Raw genomic sequence first — 16872 nt, forward strand, 5'->3', positions numbered from 1 at the left:
AAGTCACCATGAGGCCTGAGCTGCCCATCATGAACTGGGTGTTGTCTGACCCACAGAACTATAAAGTTGGACGTGTGCAGCAGCACTCCACCATTAAATGGAAGTGGTATATTCGAGATCAGGCCTGAGCAGGACCCGAAGGCACAAGTAAGTTGCATGAGGAAGTGGCCCAAATGCCCATGGTCTCCACTCCTGTCACATCACCTTCCATCTCCCAGTCTGCACCTATGGCCTTATGGGGAGCTCCTTATGATCAGTTGACTGACGAAGAGAAAACTTGTGCCTGGTTTACAGATGGTTCTGTGCGATATGCAGACGCCAAAGTGGACTGCAGCAGCACTACAGCCCCTTTCTGGGACCTCCCTGAAGGACAGTGGTGAAGGGAAATCCTCTCAATGGGCAGAACTTCGAGCAGTGCACCTGGGTGTTCACTTTGCTTGGAAAGAGAAATGGCCAGATGTGCGATTATATACTGATTCATGGGCTGTGGCCAATGGTTTGGCTGGATGGTTGGGGGCTTGAAAGGAACATGATTGGCAAATCGGAGACAAGGATTAATGGGGAAGAGGTATGTGGATAGACCTCTCCGAATGGGCTAAAGACGTGAAGATATTTGTGTCTCATGTGAATGCTCACCAAAGGGTGACCTCAGCAGAGGATGATTTTAACAATCAAGTGGATAGGATGACGCATTCTGCGGAAACCACTCATCCTCATTCCCCAACTACTCCCGCCATTGCTCAATGGGCTCATGAACAAAGTGGCCATGGTGGCAGGGATGGAGACTATGCATGGGCTCAGCAGCATGGACTTCCACTCACCAAGGCTGACATGGCCACAGCCTCTGCTGAGTGCCTAATCTGCCAGCAGAAGAGACCAACACTGAGTTCCCGATATAGCACCATCCCTCAAGGTGATCAGCCAGCAACCTGGTGGCAAGTTGATTACACTGGACCACTTCCATCATGGAAAGGGCAGCGTTTTGTCCTTACTGGAATAGACACTTACTCTGGATATGGATTTGCCTTCCCTGCACGCAATGCTTCCGCCAAAACTACCATCCATGGATTTACAGAATGCCTTATCCACCGTCATGGTATCCCACACAGCATTGCCTCAGATCAAAGGACTGACTTCACTGCAAATGAAGTGCAGCAGTGGGCCCATGCTCATGGAATTCACCGGTCTTACCATGTTCCCCACAATCCTGAAGCAGCTGGCTTGACAGAACGATGGAATGGCCTTCTAAAGACACAATTATGGCACCAGCTAGGGGGCAATACCTTGCAGGGTTGGGGCAATGTTCTCCAGGAGGCTGTATATGCTTTAAACCAGCGTTCAATATATGGTGCTGTTCTCCCATAGTCAGGATTCACGGGTCCAGGAATCAAGGGGTGGAAATGGGAGTGGCACCACTCACCATTACCCCGTGACCCACTTGCAAGATTTTTGCTTCCTGTCCCCTCGACCTTATGCTCTGCAGGCCTAGAGGTCTTAGTTCCAAAGGGAGGAATGCTCCCACCTGGAGACACATCACTGATTCCACTGAACTGGAAGTTTAGAATGCCACCTGGCCACTTTGGGCTCCTTATGCCTCTGGGTCAACAGGCGAAGAAGGGAGTTACCATACTGACTGGTGTGATTGATCCTGATTACCAAGAGGAAATCGGATTGATATTACATAACGCAGGTAAAGAAGAGTATGTCTGGAATGCAGGAGATTCCTTGGGGCGTCTCTTAGTACTACCATATCCTGTGATTAAAGTCAATGGAAAACTACAGCAACCTAATTCTGACATGACTACTAATGACACAGACCCTTCAGGAATGAAGGTTTGGGTCACCCCACCAGGCAAAGAACCACAACCAGCCAAGGTGCTTGCAGAGGGCAAACGAAATACAGAATGGGTGGTGGAAGAAGATAGTTTTAAATACCAGTTATTGCCACGTGACCAGTTGCAGAAACGGGAACTGTAATTGTTATGAGCATTTGTACTTTGTATCTGTGCATCAAGTATTTTTGTTTCCTTCACTTATAAAATATAAGCTGTAAATGGGGCTAGTGCATTTTCGATTGTAAGCATGTTAGTTGTATCATGTTAGGCGCAAGTATGACTTTCTCATTGTCTTTATTCAGAGATTATGTATGGTTTAAGGAGATGTGTACATGTGCCAAGTTGACAAGGGGTGGACTCTGACGGTTAAGATTGAGTGTCAACTTGGCTGGGCCATGATTCTCAGTGTTTTAATGAAATCACTCCCATGATTGAATATACTGTGAGTAGCCAATCAGATGAAAGGGAGTCTCCTTGGGGGTGTGGCCCGCATCTGTACATAAGCAGACGTTCTGGATTTTGCTCTCTCTGGATCCTGCGGCTGCTTCCTGTCGTCTCATCTCCCGTTCTTAGGACTTGAGCTGTCAGCTTATCTGCCGAACCTGGGATTCGTCGATCTGCACAGCCTGTGAGTGGGAGCCCTGCTCTCCGACCTGCCGATCTTGGGCTTGCCAGCTTCTGCAGCTGTGTGACTTGGGAGAGGCTTCTACCCTGATCCACGGGCTTGGGACGTTCTAGCCTCTACAATCACGTGAGCTGTTTCCTTGATATAATCTCTCTCTCTATATATATTTATACACTTTACTGGTTTTGCTTCTCTAGAGAACCCAGCCTAAGACAACGGTAGTGGTTTATATACATATAAATATATATATATATATATACATATAAAGATTTATCCCAAGGAATTGACTTATGTGATTCTGGGGCCGCTAGCAGGCTTGACATGGAAGGCAGGCAGGCCTTCAGGAAGCTGGACTAGAACTCTCAGACACAGCTGCTGCTGCTCCACAGGTGGAACTCCTGCTTCATCAGGGAAGCCTCAGTTCTTTTCTTAAGGCCTTTCAACTGACTAAGTCCACCCAGATGATCTAGGATAATTTCCCTTCCTTAACCTCAACTGGTTATGGATTTGAGTCACAACTACCAAATACCTTCAGAGCAGCATCTAGGTTAGTGTTTGAATGACTGGGGGCTATAGCAAAGCCAAGCTGACACATGAGAAGACTGTCCCACCTGCCCATACCATCCAGTAGCTCAGTGACTGGACCAGCCTCCCTCTTTTTCCACTTAGGCACGGACCCTTGGTTGACCCTCGAGAAGCCAACAGTGAGTTACTTTGGGCCAGGACTGTGCCAGTTGTCTGACCAAGTCACCCTGCAAAAGCAGTGCCTGGAAATTTCTTTTCAATTGTGGTGAAATTCATATAACATAAAATTAACCATTTTTAAGTATACAATTTAGTGGCATTTAGTACATTCACAATGTTGTGCAATCATCACTTCTATCTATTTCAAAAACATTTCTATCATCCCAAAAGGAAACCCCGTGCCCATTAAGCAGTTGCTCCCTATACCCCCTCCCCCAATCTGGGCATTTTGAACCCAGCTGGACATTGCCATTTTCAGGGAGAACTTGGATCCATTAAGCTCGTCTGACTTGCTAATCTGCTGAGGGCAGAGGTGCCTTTTCTGGGCAGTCTGGGGCTGAAGGTCAGCAACTCGTGCACAATATTGGGGCTGTAGCTGGGCTTGACAGCCTCGGCAAGCTCCCGCGCATACATCTCATACCTGCCCGTCATCTGAAAGCAAAACACAGACACACTTTAGAGATTCCTGCTTTTACAAGCAGGAGCTGCTCAGTGACCAAACAGTTAAGCACTCTGCTACTAACTGAAAGGTTAGAGGTTCAAGTCCACCCAGAGATGCCTCAGAAGAAAGGCCTAGCAATCTACTTCCTAAAAATCAGCCACCAAAAACCCTTTGGAGCCCAGTTCTACTCTGACACATATGGGATCGCCGTGAGTTGGCGGTGACTGCATGGCCATTGGTTTGGTTTAGTTTATAAACATGCTCTCACTGACCTGCAACTACCTCTTGCCACTGGAGGGCAGCCATGGGACAGAAATTTGTCAGGAGACTGGTTGACAGGATACATACTTTCAGAGACTAACACAGAGGAACAACCCGTGTCACCTCTCGGAGCTGGTTTCAGTACTGTGGCCAAGATGACTCACTCACCCCACCACTCCCGCTGTGACTGGTGATGACTACGCTGCCAGGAAACCTCTGCAAACAGTCCATCTGGAGGGCACGGTCTCTGCCCGAGCAGACCCCCAGCAAAGAGGGCAGTGACCTGCTCCAGGTCACTAGCCAGGAGAGAGGGAGTTGAACCCAGGTCTCCTGAACCTGGTCCAAAGGTCTGTGCATACCATATGGCATCTCATCATGGACACAGAGGGAGGCTGTGGGTGGGTGGGGGCAGGGCTGGAAAGCCCACCCAGAAAGTTCCCTCAGCATTCCCTCAACACAAGCTTGGCCATCACCACAGCTTGGGAATTCTTTTACTTTTTAAAAACTTTCCAGTGAGAAACATTTTGTTTATTGCTCTTGGTGATTAAAAAAACTAGCTGCTGTCAAGTCAATTCCACAGAGTAGAACTGTGCTCCATAGGGTTTTCAAGGCTGACCTTTCAGAAGTAGATCACCAGACCTTCCTTCTGAGATGCTTCTGGGTGGATGTAAACCCCCAACCTTTCGCTTAGCAGCCAAGCGCTTAACCGTTTGTGCCATCCAGGGCCTCTGGTATCATGGTGATACTGCCTTGTTGAAAGAATTGGCCAGTGTAATCTTGGCTCCAACTTCTAATTTGTGTGGAATCCTGAATCAATCTCAGCAGCCCAGGAAAAGAAGGAACAGGCCAGGAGTCTTTGCTTGAGCAGCACCTTGTTTGATAGGAATCTGAGACTCAGGAACCTGTCCAAGGACCCAAGCTCAGTAGACGGTGAGCCAGGCCTGGAATCCATGTCTGGCTGATCTGAAACTCTGGTTCCTCCCAGGCATGCCAGGAAAAACTATTCATTCAGTCCTGGCAACAAGACCCTTCACCCACATGTATAATTTGTTTATCAGTGGTGCTGAGTTGGTGGCGACCCCAAGCACAACTGAATGAAATGCTGCCCGATCCTGTGCCATCCCCATGATCAGTTGCACATCAGACTGTTGTGATTCATAGGGTTTATCACTGGCTGGTTTTAGGAGGTCAGTCTCCAGGCCTTTCTTCTCAGTCTGTCTTAGTCTGGAAGCTTTGCTGAAACCTGTTCAGCATCATAGCAACCCACAAGCCAACCCTGACAGATGGGTGGTGCACAGTGGAAATACTGCCAAATACTAATACAGGAAACTCTGAAGCCATGAAGCCCCTCCAGAGGTCCCAGGCCATGACTACCTGCCCCATCCACAAGGGCAGGGACCTGCACTCTTCGCATGACCCCTGGCATCATAGGGCCTTGGGTATAAAAGGCAGCTTAGGGACTCTCACTCTACACAGGAGTACCAAGGCCCAGGGGGCAGGAGGGACTTGTTTGAGGTCCCAGAGCAAGGCAGCGGCAGGGCTGGGCGGAGGTTTCACTTCTCTGCATGACCCATGTCCCATATTGTATAGGCCTGGATCACAGGGCATGGCCACAGGCAGAAGTAGGTGTGTACATTCATCTCATGATAAGTGCTAGACTGTAGATGGGATTACAGTGGCTGACCCAGCCCACTCTCTCGACAATGAAGTTGAGATGGATCTGTATGAAGGTGCTCAGAATCTCAATCAGGCGAGAGGAGGATTTACTGAGGCATTGTTGGACCCCACAGTGCCTCATGTACACTAACCCTGGCTGCGCAGGTCAGAACCATTAAGAGGCCAAGACAAGCCCGGGATCTACACTGGCCCTTAGGTTCAGGGGAAACCCAGCAGCAGGGGCTCCAAGCCGGAGAGCAGGCCAGGGCCAGGGGTTCACTTGGAGACCCACCTTGAAGTTCCAGATGTCGTTCATCTGCCGGCATAGGTTGAGGTCGAGTTCGGCTACCAGCAGCCCGTCCCGGTTCCGGGAGAGCCCGGGCGTACGGCTGCTGTCTGGAGCTGCCACGTAGCTGGAGCCATAAAAGTAGCCAAAGTCCTGATGTGCTATAAAGGAGCAAAGGGGAGCGCCAGTGAGCTTGGCCCAGCAGGCTCACTGGACACAGGGAGGGAGTGGCCACACCACACTCCCCAGCGCTGCTATGGCTGAGGTCCAAAGCCTAAAGGCCCAGCAAGGCTGCCAAAGTCACCCTCCCACGGGTCACTCTCTCTTTACCCCTAGAAGACTTCCAAAGATCACCCTACAGAGGTGCTGGCCCTTCACTCCAGACATCATCACCCCAGCCCTTGGGGGTCACATGACCTTGCAGGGCTTCCTATGGGGCCCCACAGAGGGGAGCTTGAGGCTGTGCCCCACTTGCCAGCTGTGACCCCCTGCAGCTCCTTACCAGTTAAGCTGGCACACAGCCCAGCCCGCAGGTGAGCAGCAGGAGGCTGCACCGTGAGGGCAGACACAGCGTTTCCTTCCCACTTCACGCTGCTTCTGTAGGAAGCTGACTGGGGCTGGCGGCTCTGCATGCCTGGGGTGCAGTCTGGGGCTGCATATGGGGAAACCCAGTGCCCTTTCAGGAAGGGCTCAGCCCCTCTCAGGCTTCTGGGGCCACCCTGACCTAGTTCAGACACCTGCCTTGGTTATGGGGGCAGGCCTCCAGTTCCCTGCATTCCAGGTCAGAGACAAGGGGGCGGGGATTGCTAGCAGAGGTGAGGCAGTACCTGTCCTCAGATCAGAGCAAGCCTTGGACTCTAGTAACCCAGGCGATCCCTGCTGATGCTCTGGCACATGCACAGCTGGGTGGGGTGGTGGTGGGTAGGGCAGGAGGGAGGGAGACCCTGGGAACAACTGCAGGCTGGATGAGAGCCCCACCTCCAAGGGGGCTCACCAGTGACCCCCTCCACATCACCTGAGCCCATCATCACTCAGTCCTGGAGGTAGGATGACATTCGAGCCCATACAGGATGAGGTGGTCAGGACTGCCCACCCTCACTGCCACCACCAGGCCCCCTGCTGCAGGCCAGTCAATGATGGCTGGCTGCATAAAGTCACCAGGCAGAGAGGGGCCAATGGCGCCTCCTATGTGCCAGGTGGGCAGACCTTGCCCAGAAGACAGAGATGGGGGAGTGTAACACAAGGCCCCAGAAGGCCCACTTCTCAGCCAATCACAGCTACCATGGAAATCCATGGAACATACCTTTCTTCCCATCTCCAGAGGTAAACTCATTCGGGAAGTGCTCCTGCGATATAAAATCAAAGTAAGATAAACCCACGGAGTCCTTGGGTGGTGAAAATGCTCAGCTGCTAACCAAAAGGCTGAAGGTTCAAATCCACCCAGAGGCACCTTGAAAGAAAGGCCTGGCACTCTACTTCTGAAAAATCAGCCATGAGAAACCGTATTCTGACACACATGGGGGAGCCATGAGTCAGAGTCAACTCGACAGCAACTGGTTTACTGGAAGGTAAGCCTATAGGTGGCATTAACTCTACACTTCATCACAAATAACCCCACTGGTTGAGAACAGCGGGTCAGGCTGCATCGGAGTTAGTGAAGAACCGTTAACATGGGATGGAACTGTCTGCACTAACTGGGCAATCAACAAGTAAGTACTTGTGGAAATAAATGTCTGTGGAATTTGACAAGCAAGGGAAAGACCTGGACTTTGCCTTTGGAGAGTTATAATCTGCTGTGAGAAAAGAAAGACCTTGGTAACTAAGCTGTTGTTCTCCAAGCTGTGGAAGGCATCCGAGGGTTTGCCTGGCTTAGTCCCATAGCCCCGGGCTGGCGTCTGGGCCTTGAGTAGGCAGTGAGGGGAGGGTTCACACTGCTTTCAGCATGTTTTCCTGAGCCTAATGGAAGCTGCACAGCCAGCTGTGCTGGGGTTGCACCTGCTACTAAGACATCAGGTTTCTCTGTATCGCCAGAAACCAAACCGACCCATCGTGAAGACCTTGGTCATCTCGGCCTGATCAGATGCTCTGATTAGAGCCTCACATCTGATTAATAAGAACAAGCAAAAGGACTATTATGTAACATGTGCATTGTGCTTGGTGTTCAAAGTCATTCAACGCACGTGGTCCATAGGGAAAAATAAGGAACTAGATACTTGATGGTAAAAGGGTGAGAACTACCACATTAATGATTACTGCCAAACGGTTTCATATAAAAACAAAAGCAAAAACAGAAAAAAAAAAACAAAAACAAAAAACAAACAAAAAAACAGAGAAAGAACATAATGACATCTTTATTAGTGACAGGCTGTGCGGTAAAGGATCTAGCTTTACCCAAAGCAAGGTGGCCTTTGTCTGTGACTCCAGAGAAATAACCCTTGAAGTAACTGGGGTGCCTTGGTCTGGGACTTCCAGGCCACAACTGGTGCTGGCAAGTAGGGACTGGCCAGACCAGAAAAGACTCACCTGGGAGGCTGATATCAACTAAGCTCAGGAGGAATGAGTTAGCCTACCATGCAGGACTGGCTGATAAGAGTCCTGAACATGGAGGCACAGAGAACTTCCTGGTTGGCGGGAACACCTGCTCTCAGTAGGGTAGCACCTCCCTTGCAACATGGAAGCTCCAAGTTGGGAACCCTCCCAGACTTCACCCTACGCGACTCTGTTTGTATCCTTTTTGATTATAATAAATCTGTAGTTGTTAGTATACCGTATGTGAGTTCTGTAAGTCGTTCCAGTCAATTACTGAACTCAAAGGGGCAGTTGGAGCCAGCAGGTTAGGAAGTGAGGGTGTGCTGTGGACCTGAGCTTGCAGCTGGCATCCTGAAGGGGTAGCGGAAAACTGGCCCCAAATCTGTGGCCAGCAGGGCAGAAGGCTAGGGTGTCATTTGGATCCCCCAAATTTGTGGCTGGCATCTGCCTACCTGGCAGTCTGAAGGACCGTGTCCTCTAACTTGTGAGCTCTGACCCAGATCCAGGTGGCTAGAGTCAGAGACAGTGCTGCAGGGGTGGCTGGTGACAAGGATGGAGAAGTGGGAACGGGAGAACTGGAGCAATCCAATCCACACCACATCTTGGGGACTGGATTCACGCCGTTCCTTACTGCACGGCTGGCAACAAAGGTGGGATTTGCTCCTTACTTAACGCACAGGCCAAGCCAGTTTCCCCCTTCTGGGACCATAGGATTTATGGCCTGCACTCAGAGAAGAGAACATGGAACAACAGGTGGACACATCCCCACCAGGGCCACCAGATGGCAGCTCCTTTCTGCGTGTCCGACGCTGGCCCAAAGAGGAAGGCCCACCTCAGGAGCAGCCTCCCTCTGTCCCCTCCTCCAGCACACCTGGTTCAAACCTAGGAGCCCTTTCAGCACCCAGGGCCTCACCTCGCCGACGCGGTTGATGGCACAGGTGAAGCAGTGATTGGCGATGGCTGCGTTTCTGGCCTCGATGGGCCACAGGGACTCGCTGTGAAGAGGAATGAGAGCAATCAGGTTGCTGATGTCACCACTCAACCCCGAGCTGCAGCCACCAGCTCCCAGGCCTGTGGCAGGGACTCCAGGGAGACTCACTGCACCCAAGCCTGCAAGCAGGCCCCCATTCAAGCCCACGAGGCCTTTGGGGACATCCTGCTGCAGGCAGAAGCCACATGACTGGTGAGGGCTGAAAGAGAGAATCAGGCAGCCCTGGATCAAGTTCTGGCCCCAAGCCTCAGTTTCCCTTTCTGAAACTTCCTCAAAGGGAGACTGTGAAGAGGGCATGACCGTGCAGATGAAGCTCCATGCTGAGGGCTGGAAGGAGGGGAGCATCACAGCTGCCACTTTCCCCTTCTACAGCTGTGGGGGAGGCAGAGCCTCATCTGCCTGGTAAACACCGGGAGGGGCTGGGGGCCTTGAGGGCTCAGCTCTAACTGCCTGCCCCACCCTCTCCCACCCTGCTGGGCTGCCACATAAAACAGTCTCAGGGGGAGACTCAGGCAGTTGGAAAGAAACAGAGTAAATCAAAAGGTAATACTCAAAAAACCCAAACCCGCTACTGCCGAGTCAGCCTCAACTCGTGGCAACCTGATGTATTAGAGTAGAATTGCTCTATGGGATTTTCTTGGCTGTACTCTTTACGGAAGCAGATTGCCAGGCCTTTCTTTCATGGCACCATTGGATGGATTTGAACCACCAACTTTTAGATTAGTAGTTGAGGATAAACTGTTTGTACCACCCAGGGGCCTATCTAATAGGGGGTAGATTCTGTAGCCAGGGGTCACCTCCCCCAAGCCAGTCCTGTTTCCCAGTGCCTTCCCATTCTCTTCTGAACCCCAAGACTCTAGGCAGGGGCTCTGTGGTCCTTTTACTGGCCAGGGGACAGCCCAGGAAAGAGGCCCCTGCAGCACAGCTGCAGTTCACACTAGCAGAGGGGAGACCTCGCCCCAACCAGAGGCCTTGTCTTTCTCCGGCCCTCCAACTAGAAAATGCCCCAGAATCCAGTCGGCCTTCTTGTCACTAATTATCTCTTGTCCAAGGAACAATGGCATTAAGATTCCAGATTGACAAATGTAATGCCCACTTAGAAACACTGAGTGACTGGGAGCAAAACGCCCTGGAACCTTCCTTTCTATCAACGTACAGCTGGTTTAAACCAGGGAGTAGGTGGAGGGGTGGGTGGTTGTCACCAGCCTAATTTTTAGGAGGATTCACAAGAGACTGGGGGAAAAAAAATCACAGGCTTGATTGAGGGGCCTCATTTTGCTGCTTTTCCCCCCAGCTGCTAAGCCAAGCTGACAAAACTTTTAAGAAAGGATTTGCACCAAAAACACTCTTGTAAGTGACATTTTCAGGAATTAAATAGACAGTAGCTGGGTGATTGCCATCAAACATCTTTCTGGCAATCCTCCAGGAAGGGTGCTCTGCATGGGACTCAAACCCACAGCTGGCAAGAAAAATGTATGCTCTCTAAACAATTAAGGGTGAGGAAGCTAGGTTGTGAGAGCCGGCATGTTCGGGGACTGGGCAGAGCCTGGTGGGGAGGGTCACATTCACCATCTTCCCAGTGTAACCAGGCCATTACAAATAAACACAGTGGGAAGGCAAATGTGAGGCGGGAACAGGACAGCAACTTCCTAATTAACAAGTACATGCAGCCAGATCTTCTGCCACACAGGCCGTGAAGGACAGAACCACAGTCTGTTAGAACCACTCAATCCATCGAAAAGCACTTAGACTCCATGTGTGCCTAGAACTGTTGTTGTTAGTTGCTGTCAAGTCGATTCTGACTCATGGTGACCCCATGTGTGCAGAGCAGAACTGCTCCATAGGGTGTTCAAGGCTGTGACCTTTTGGAAGCAGATCGCCAGGCCTGTCTTCCAAGGTGCCTCCTGGTGTGTTAGAACCACCAACCTTTTGGCTATTGGCAAGCGCTTAACTTCGCGCCACCTAGGAACCTATGCCTAGAACTGTGGGACCCAAAATCGAATGATGACAGCCCTGCCAACCCACAATGTTATGTGGGGGCAGGGGGTCTGATACAGGGGACAGGAGATGCCAGAGAAGGGGATGGATGGTTCCGGAAACTGTGACTCTGACTCAACACTTGTGTGTGCAGCTAGTGGGAATTTGCCTGGTATTGGACTTAAAAACCACTGATTCCACAACAATCCATCATTGATCATTTTAAGGCAATCATCTAGAATCCCACCGTTCCAATAAAACAGGGTTCTAATTTCTCCTTACTCTGTGACCATCCTTGTAGACAGGGAAGTCTCACAGTGTGTGACCACAGTCTGAGAATGTCTCTTAACTGCTTGTAGGCCTTTTGCCACAATGCTGTGTTATCTTCCTAATGCCTCTTTTCAGTGGCTGTACCATGGGAGAGATGGTCTAGAATTTGCTTCCATGAACATCTTCATGCACACAGCCTTTTGCTCCTCTCTTAGATGACTTCCTTGGGCTAAAGTTCAAAGAGTACAATCACCTGGCCAAAGTGCATAAACGTTTAGGGGTCCATGAAGCACCCTGTTTCCGTGTGCACCACGCCCAAGAGCCTGGGTTGGGTGATTCTTGGCCAAAGGAAGATCAATCATTTTTAATAAGCTTAACAGGCTGCAGAAGACATAAGAAGTTATGTATATATTACATCAGGGTGCTTCTGTTTGCTTAATTGGGGCTAACAAAAGGGGTCAGGGAGGGCCTCTGCAGCAGCCCAAGAGTCAGTCAGGCTCAGCTGTCCAGGCATGGGCTCCAGGCCCTTCCAGGGGCCCTGCAGGGAGATGGTTCTCACAGCCAGCAGAAGGGGCTGCTCTGGGGTGGCCCAAGCATCTGCCCAGGCTTAGTGGCTGGACAGCAAGTAACCACCCTGCTGCCCTACATTGCCATGGGACACTATCCCCGCTGGCAAGGCTGCAGGAGGTCCCAGACGGATTCTCTCCTGAGGGGAGACCAGCCAAAAAAACCAAACCCGTTGTCATTGAGTCGATTTCGACTCATGGTGATCCTACAGGACAGAGTAGAACTGCCCCATAGGGTTTCTAAGGAGTGGTTGGTGGATTCGAACCACCCATCTTTTGGCTAGCAGCTGGGCTCTTAATCACTGTGCCACCAGGGCTCCAATGGGAGATCAGAGATGTGAATTTCCTCTGCAGCCCTCCTGGACTAGGGCAAGCCCCCAGGTGGGTGGACAGGGCTGTGGGCTCAAAGAATAGACTGTGGTTTGTGTCCCAGCCCTGTAGGGGGAGCACAGAGGGGGGTAACTCTTGGGGAGAGGGAGTGCTGTGCCTACAAGAAAGGTAGAGTGGAACTGTCCCACATTCTGAAATTCAGAAGAAATTTGACAGAAATTTTGCCAAGAGCAACGACAGGAGAAACAGGCATGGGCTGATGGAGAGCCCCAAGCTGCCCAGCAGACCTCGCCAGCTGCCCGGTCCCCTAGAGCAACAGTCCGCCTGCCACTCAAGACAGAGAGTGAGTGTGAGCCCCCACCCGCACCCAGGATCCTGCTTAGGAGGAAGAGAGCTGGGGAGAAAAGACTGTGTGGTGAATTCCTAGAGCCCCACTGCCTGCAATGAACCACCCAAATGCTCGCTGTTAGGGAAGGGAGCCATTTGTTAAATGGGCTTTCCTGCAGCGCTGGGAGCCCCTCCTAGGACCCTCATCCGCTGTCAGGGCCACTCCCTTGCCCACCTGTCGGAGCAGTTTTATCTGTTTAGAGATTAGACAAACATCTAAACACTTATTATTTTTGTTAGTTGCCATGGAGTCAGCCCCCAACTCATGGCAATCCCGTGCACAATGGATTGGACTGCTGTGATCCATAGGGTTTTCACTGGCTGATTTTCGAAGTAGATCACCAGGCTTCTCCTCCTAGTCCATCTTAGCCTGGAAGCTCTGCTGAAGCCTGCTCAGCATTGCAGCAACACACAAGCCTCCACGGACAGACGGAGTGGCTACGGATCAGGTGCACTGGCCGGGAATCAGACCCTGGTCTCCCGCACAGAAGGCGAGGATTCTACCACTGAACAATACTGCCCTCAAACACTTGTCATTAGGTGTTATAATAAGAAAACATGTCACTAGTTAAAAAAAAATTTCCAAGCCAGTTGATTTTGATCTCTTAGGGACTCAGCTGCGGGTTGAATTGTATCCTCAAGAAAGATATGTTGAAGTCCTAAGCTGCCGGTATCTGTGTGATTTTAATCGGAAATAAGGTTGTTGTGGATATAATCAAGATGAGTTCACACTGGCCCTTAATCCGGTAGGGCTTGTTCCTTATAAGAGGAGGAGAAGAGATACAGACACACACAGGAAAGAAGACCTGTGACCACGGAACTAAGATTGGAGTGATGCATCTACAAGCCAAGGATAGCCAGCAACACCAGAAGCTAAGAGAAAGGCATGGAACGCATTCTCCCATAGAGCCTTCAGAGAGTATGGCCCTGCCAACACTTTGATTTAGGACTTCTACCCTCCAGAACTGTGAGAGAATAAACTTCTGTTGTTTTAAGCCATCCAAGTTTGTAGTCCTTTGCAACAGCAGCCCTAGGAAACTAATACAGAGCCTCTCAACTCCAACTCCCTCATTCGCACCAGTGGTCCCTCTCCATGCCCACCCTCCCGCCCCAGGAGCGCCCAGGGGGAACAGTGCTGTGACAGGAGAGGACGGCCATCATTGCCAAGCAGCTACTCCACTTGGCACTTTAGAGATCTGTCCATTTCCTCTAGATTTTCAAATTTGTTAGAGTATAATTGTTCATAGTATTCTGTTATGATTATTTTAATTTCAGTTGGGTCTGTTGTGATATCACCCATCTCATTTCCTATACAGGTTACTTGCTTCCTCTCCTGTTTCTCTTTTGTCAGTTTGTCCAGTGGGTTATTGATTTGTTGATCTTTTCAAAGAACAAGCTTTTGGTCTTGTTAACTCAATTGTTTTTCTATTCTCTGTTTCATTTAATTCTGCTCTAATTCTTATTATTTCCTTTCTTCTGGCACCCAAGGGCTTCTTTTGCTGCGTTCTTTCTACTTGTTCAAGTTGTAGGGTTAATGTTTTGATTTTGGCCCTTTTTTGTTTTTGGATGTTCCACTTGGCACTTTAAAGGCACTGCTTTTTGTCAATCCTGACAACGCTGGGGGTGAGATAGGGGCCTTCTCATCAACATTCAATATTGTAGCCTAGGTTGGTGTTTTACGGTGGAGTTGCTCTTTCAGGGGTTTGTAATCGTAATTTTGAGTGTTCTTTTCACTGAACAGTTGGTAAAACACACAGCATAGAAACCCCGGATGTCCTGCCCACCCACTGTGGTTTCCCAGGCTCACCCCCGAGCCTCCAGCCCGGGTACCCCCACATCTCCGCCTGCCAAGTGACCTGAGTGCTCCAATGGTGGCCGAGGGGTTGAAGATGATCTCTGCCCCATTGACACTGTACATGAGCCAGTTGAGGGGGTGGTGCCGCCCGTAGCAGATGTTCACAGCGATCCTCCCGAACTGGGTCTGGAACACTGGGTGGCCCAGGTTGCCCTCCATGTAGTAACTGGACTGCAAAATAAAGACCGAGTATTTGGTGCTCTGTGTATGGAACTGCCCTCTCCTTGGACTTGACAGAAAGAAATGAATTGCACCAGTGCTCCAAGAGTGCTGCTCTTGGGTTTGACTCTAATTCAAGTTCCAGAATTTCAATATGTTTAAAAAATAACAACAAACCAAACCAAGACAGAATAACAACAAACCAACTCCAAGGGAAAAACACCATGGCTTGTATCTCCTTTCTGAGCTGTCAAAAAATTCCCTCCCGAAGCAACTTCCCACAATATTTTAAGCATAAGTGATGGTTAAGTTTCAATCACTGGGCCGCTAGAGGTTGGGGTTTGGTCAGCATTCACATGAGCCGGTCAGCGTCCCTCTGGAAAGTGTCAGAGCTGAAGGGACCCAGCGGCCCCTAGAGCAAGCATCTCCCTGTTCAGAGAGGAAGACAGATCCTGAGAGGCCACCAACACCTGCCTGGCTTGCTAAGGCCAAATCTGAGACTCAAACTCACGCCTTGAAAGTGTCCTTCTACACACAGCTCCGGGGCATCCTGTTCTGGGAAGGACGCCCTACAAGGTGGGCAGAGGTGGCCTAGGAGGAGCCAGGTAGGGCCACAGCCCTCCCATCCCTGCCTCTCCACCTGCCCCGCAGGGTGGGGACTTTTTCCTAGACAGTACTGAGGTAGACTAGAGGGCAAGCCGGGGTGCCCAAACAAGTCTGCTTCCAGAGCATTTCACCCACCTCCTCATAAATTTCAAAACCCATGGGAGTTGGGCAGCGCAGGATGTACACATGAGGAGGACTTGCAGGCCCTGCCAAGCTGCGACAAGCCTGGCTCTATCCGCAGGGCTACAGATTAATCCAGGGTAAACAGTGAGGGACTACATCTTTCACCCCCACCTCCTGCTGCTCCTGAGAAACACGGGGCTCTGCCTTCTCCCAGACAACCATGAGGAGGCACAGGACTGGGGACATCACACCCTGAACAGCTGTATTTATTGCAAATCAAATTTAGACTTTGTATATTAGGTGTAAGAGTTCATCCTCTCCTTCAAGCGTCCAACCCCTCCCTCCCACCCACCCACTCATTTGCATTAACCAATCAAATAGCCCCCCTACCCCAACTTACGCCCTTACCAAGGGCATGAGACACCGCATGGGATGCACACGCAGAGTCATGCACAGTCACCCACTGTCACCCGACCCTCGGACACAGGCCAACTAGATCCCATGCACGCCAGGGACAAGGAACAGCCCCCCAAGCAAGGGCTAGACCAGGGCGGGTGAGGACCTAAGAGCTTGAAAGAGGGCTGCAGGAATCATGCCACACTGTGCGCTATTTATTTTGGTTTTAATTTATATACCACTTCAAAGAGAGTCTCCTGGTGGTGCAAACAGATATGCTGTGCCGCTAACCAAAAGGTTAGAGGTCCAAGTCTACCCAGAGGTGCCTCGGAAGAAAGGCCTGGTGACCAACTTCTGAAAAATCAACCCTTGAAAACCAGTGGATCCAAGGCAAGGTCACAGAAGCTCCATAGACACATCTAAACTCCCTGAGGGACCAAATTACTGGACTGAGGGCTGTGAGGACCATGGTCTTGGGGAACATCTAGGTCAACTGGTATAACATAGTTTATAAAGAAAATGTTCTACATTCTACTTTGGTGAGCAGCGTCTGGGGTCTTAAAAGCTTGTGAGCAGCCATCTAATATATAAGATACTCCACTGGTCTCATCCTGTCTAGAGCAAGGGAGAAAGAAGAAAACCAAAGACACAGGGGAAAGGGAAGATTAGTCCTAAGGACTAATGGACCACATCTACTACAGCCTCCACCAGACTGAGTCCAGCACAACTAGATGGTGCCTGACTACCACCACTGACTGCTCTGACAGGGATCACAATAGAGGGTCCTGGACAGAGCCAGAGAAAAACGTAGAACAAAATTCTAACTCATCAAAA

General features: G+C 50.5%; 1 protein-coding gene across 1 annotated transcript in view; it reads right to left on the reverse strand.

Moving 5' to 3' along the window:
- Positions 1 to 3195: 3195 nt before the first annotated feature.
- UPB1 (beta-ureidopropionase 1) overlaps positions 3196 to 16872 on the reverse strand; it is a 34971-nt gene continuing 21294 nt past the window's right edge. Inside the window, exons 6-10 of the mRNA XM_004386209.2 lie at positions 14756 to 14925; positions 9292 to 9373; positions 7153 to 7195; positions 5856 to 6010; positions 3196 to 3636 (exon numbers count right to left, since the gene is read on the reverse strand). Coding sequence (XP_004386266.1) covers positions 3460 to 3636; positions 5856 to 6010; positions 7153 to 7195; positions 9292 to 9373; positions 14756 to 14925 — 627 coding nt within the window. The 3' untranslated portion in view covers positions 3196 to 3459. The remainder of the gene's footprint in view (positions 3637 to 5855; positions 6011 to 7152; positions 7196 to 9291; positions 9374 to 14755; positions 14926 to 16872) is intronic.

This window comes from Trichechus manatus, unplaced genomic scaffold (genome assembly GCF_000243295.1).
Source record: "Trichechus manatus latirostris isolate Lorelei unplaced genomic scaffold, TriManLat1.0 scaffold00157, whole genome shotgun sequence".
NCBI classification, from domain to species: domain Eukaryota; kingdom Metazoa; phylum Chordata; class Mammalia; order Sirenia; family Trichechidae; genus Trichechus; species Trichechus manatus.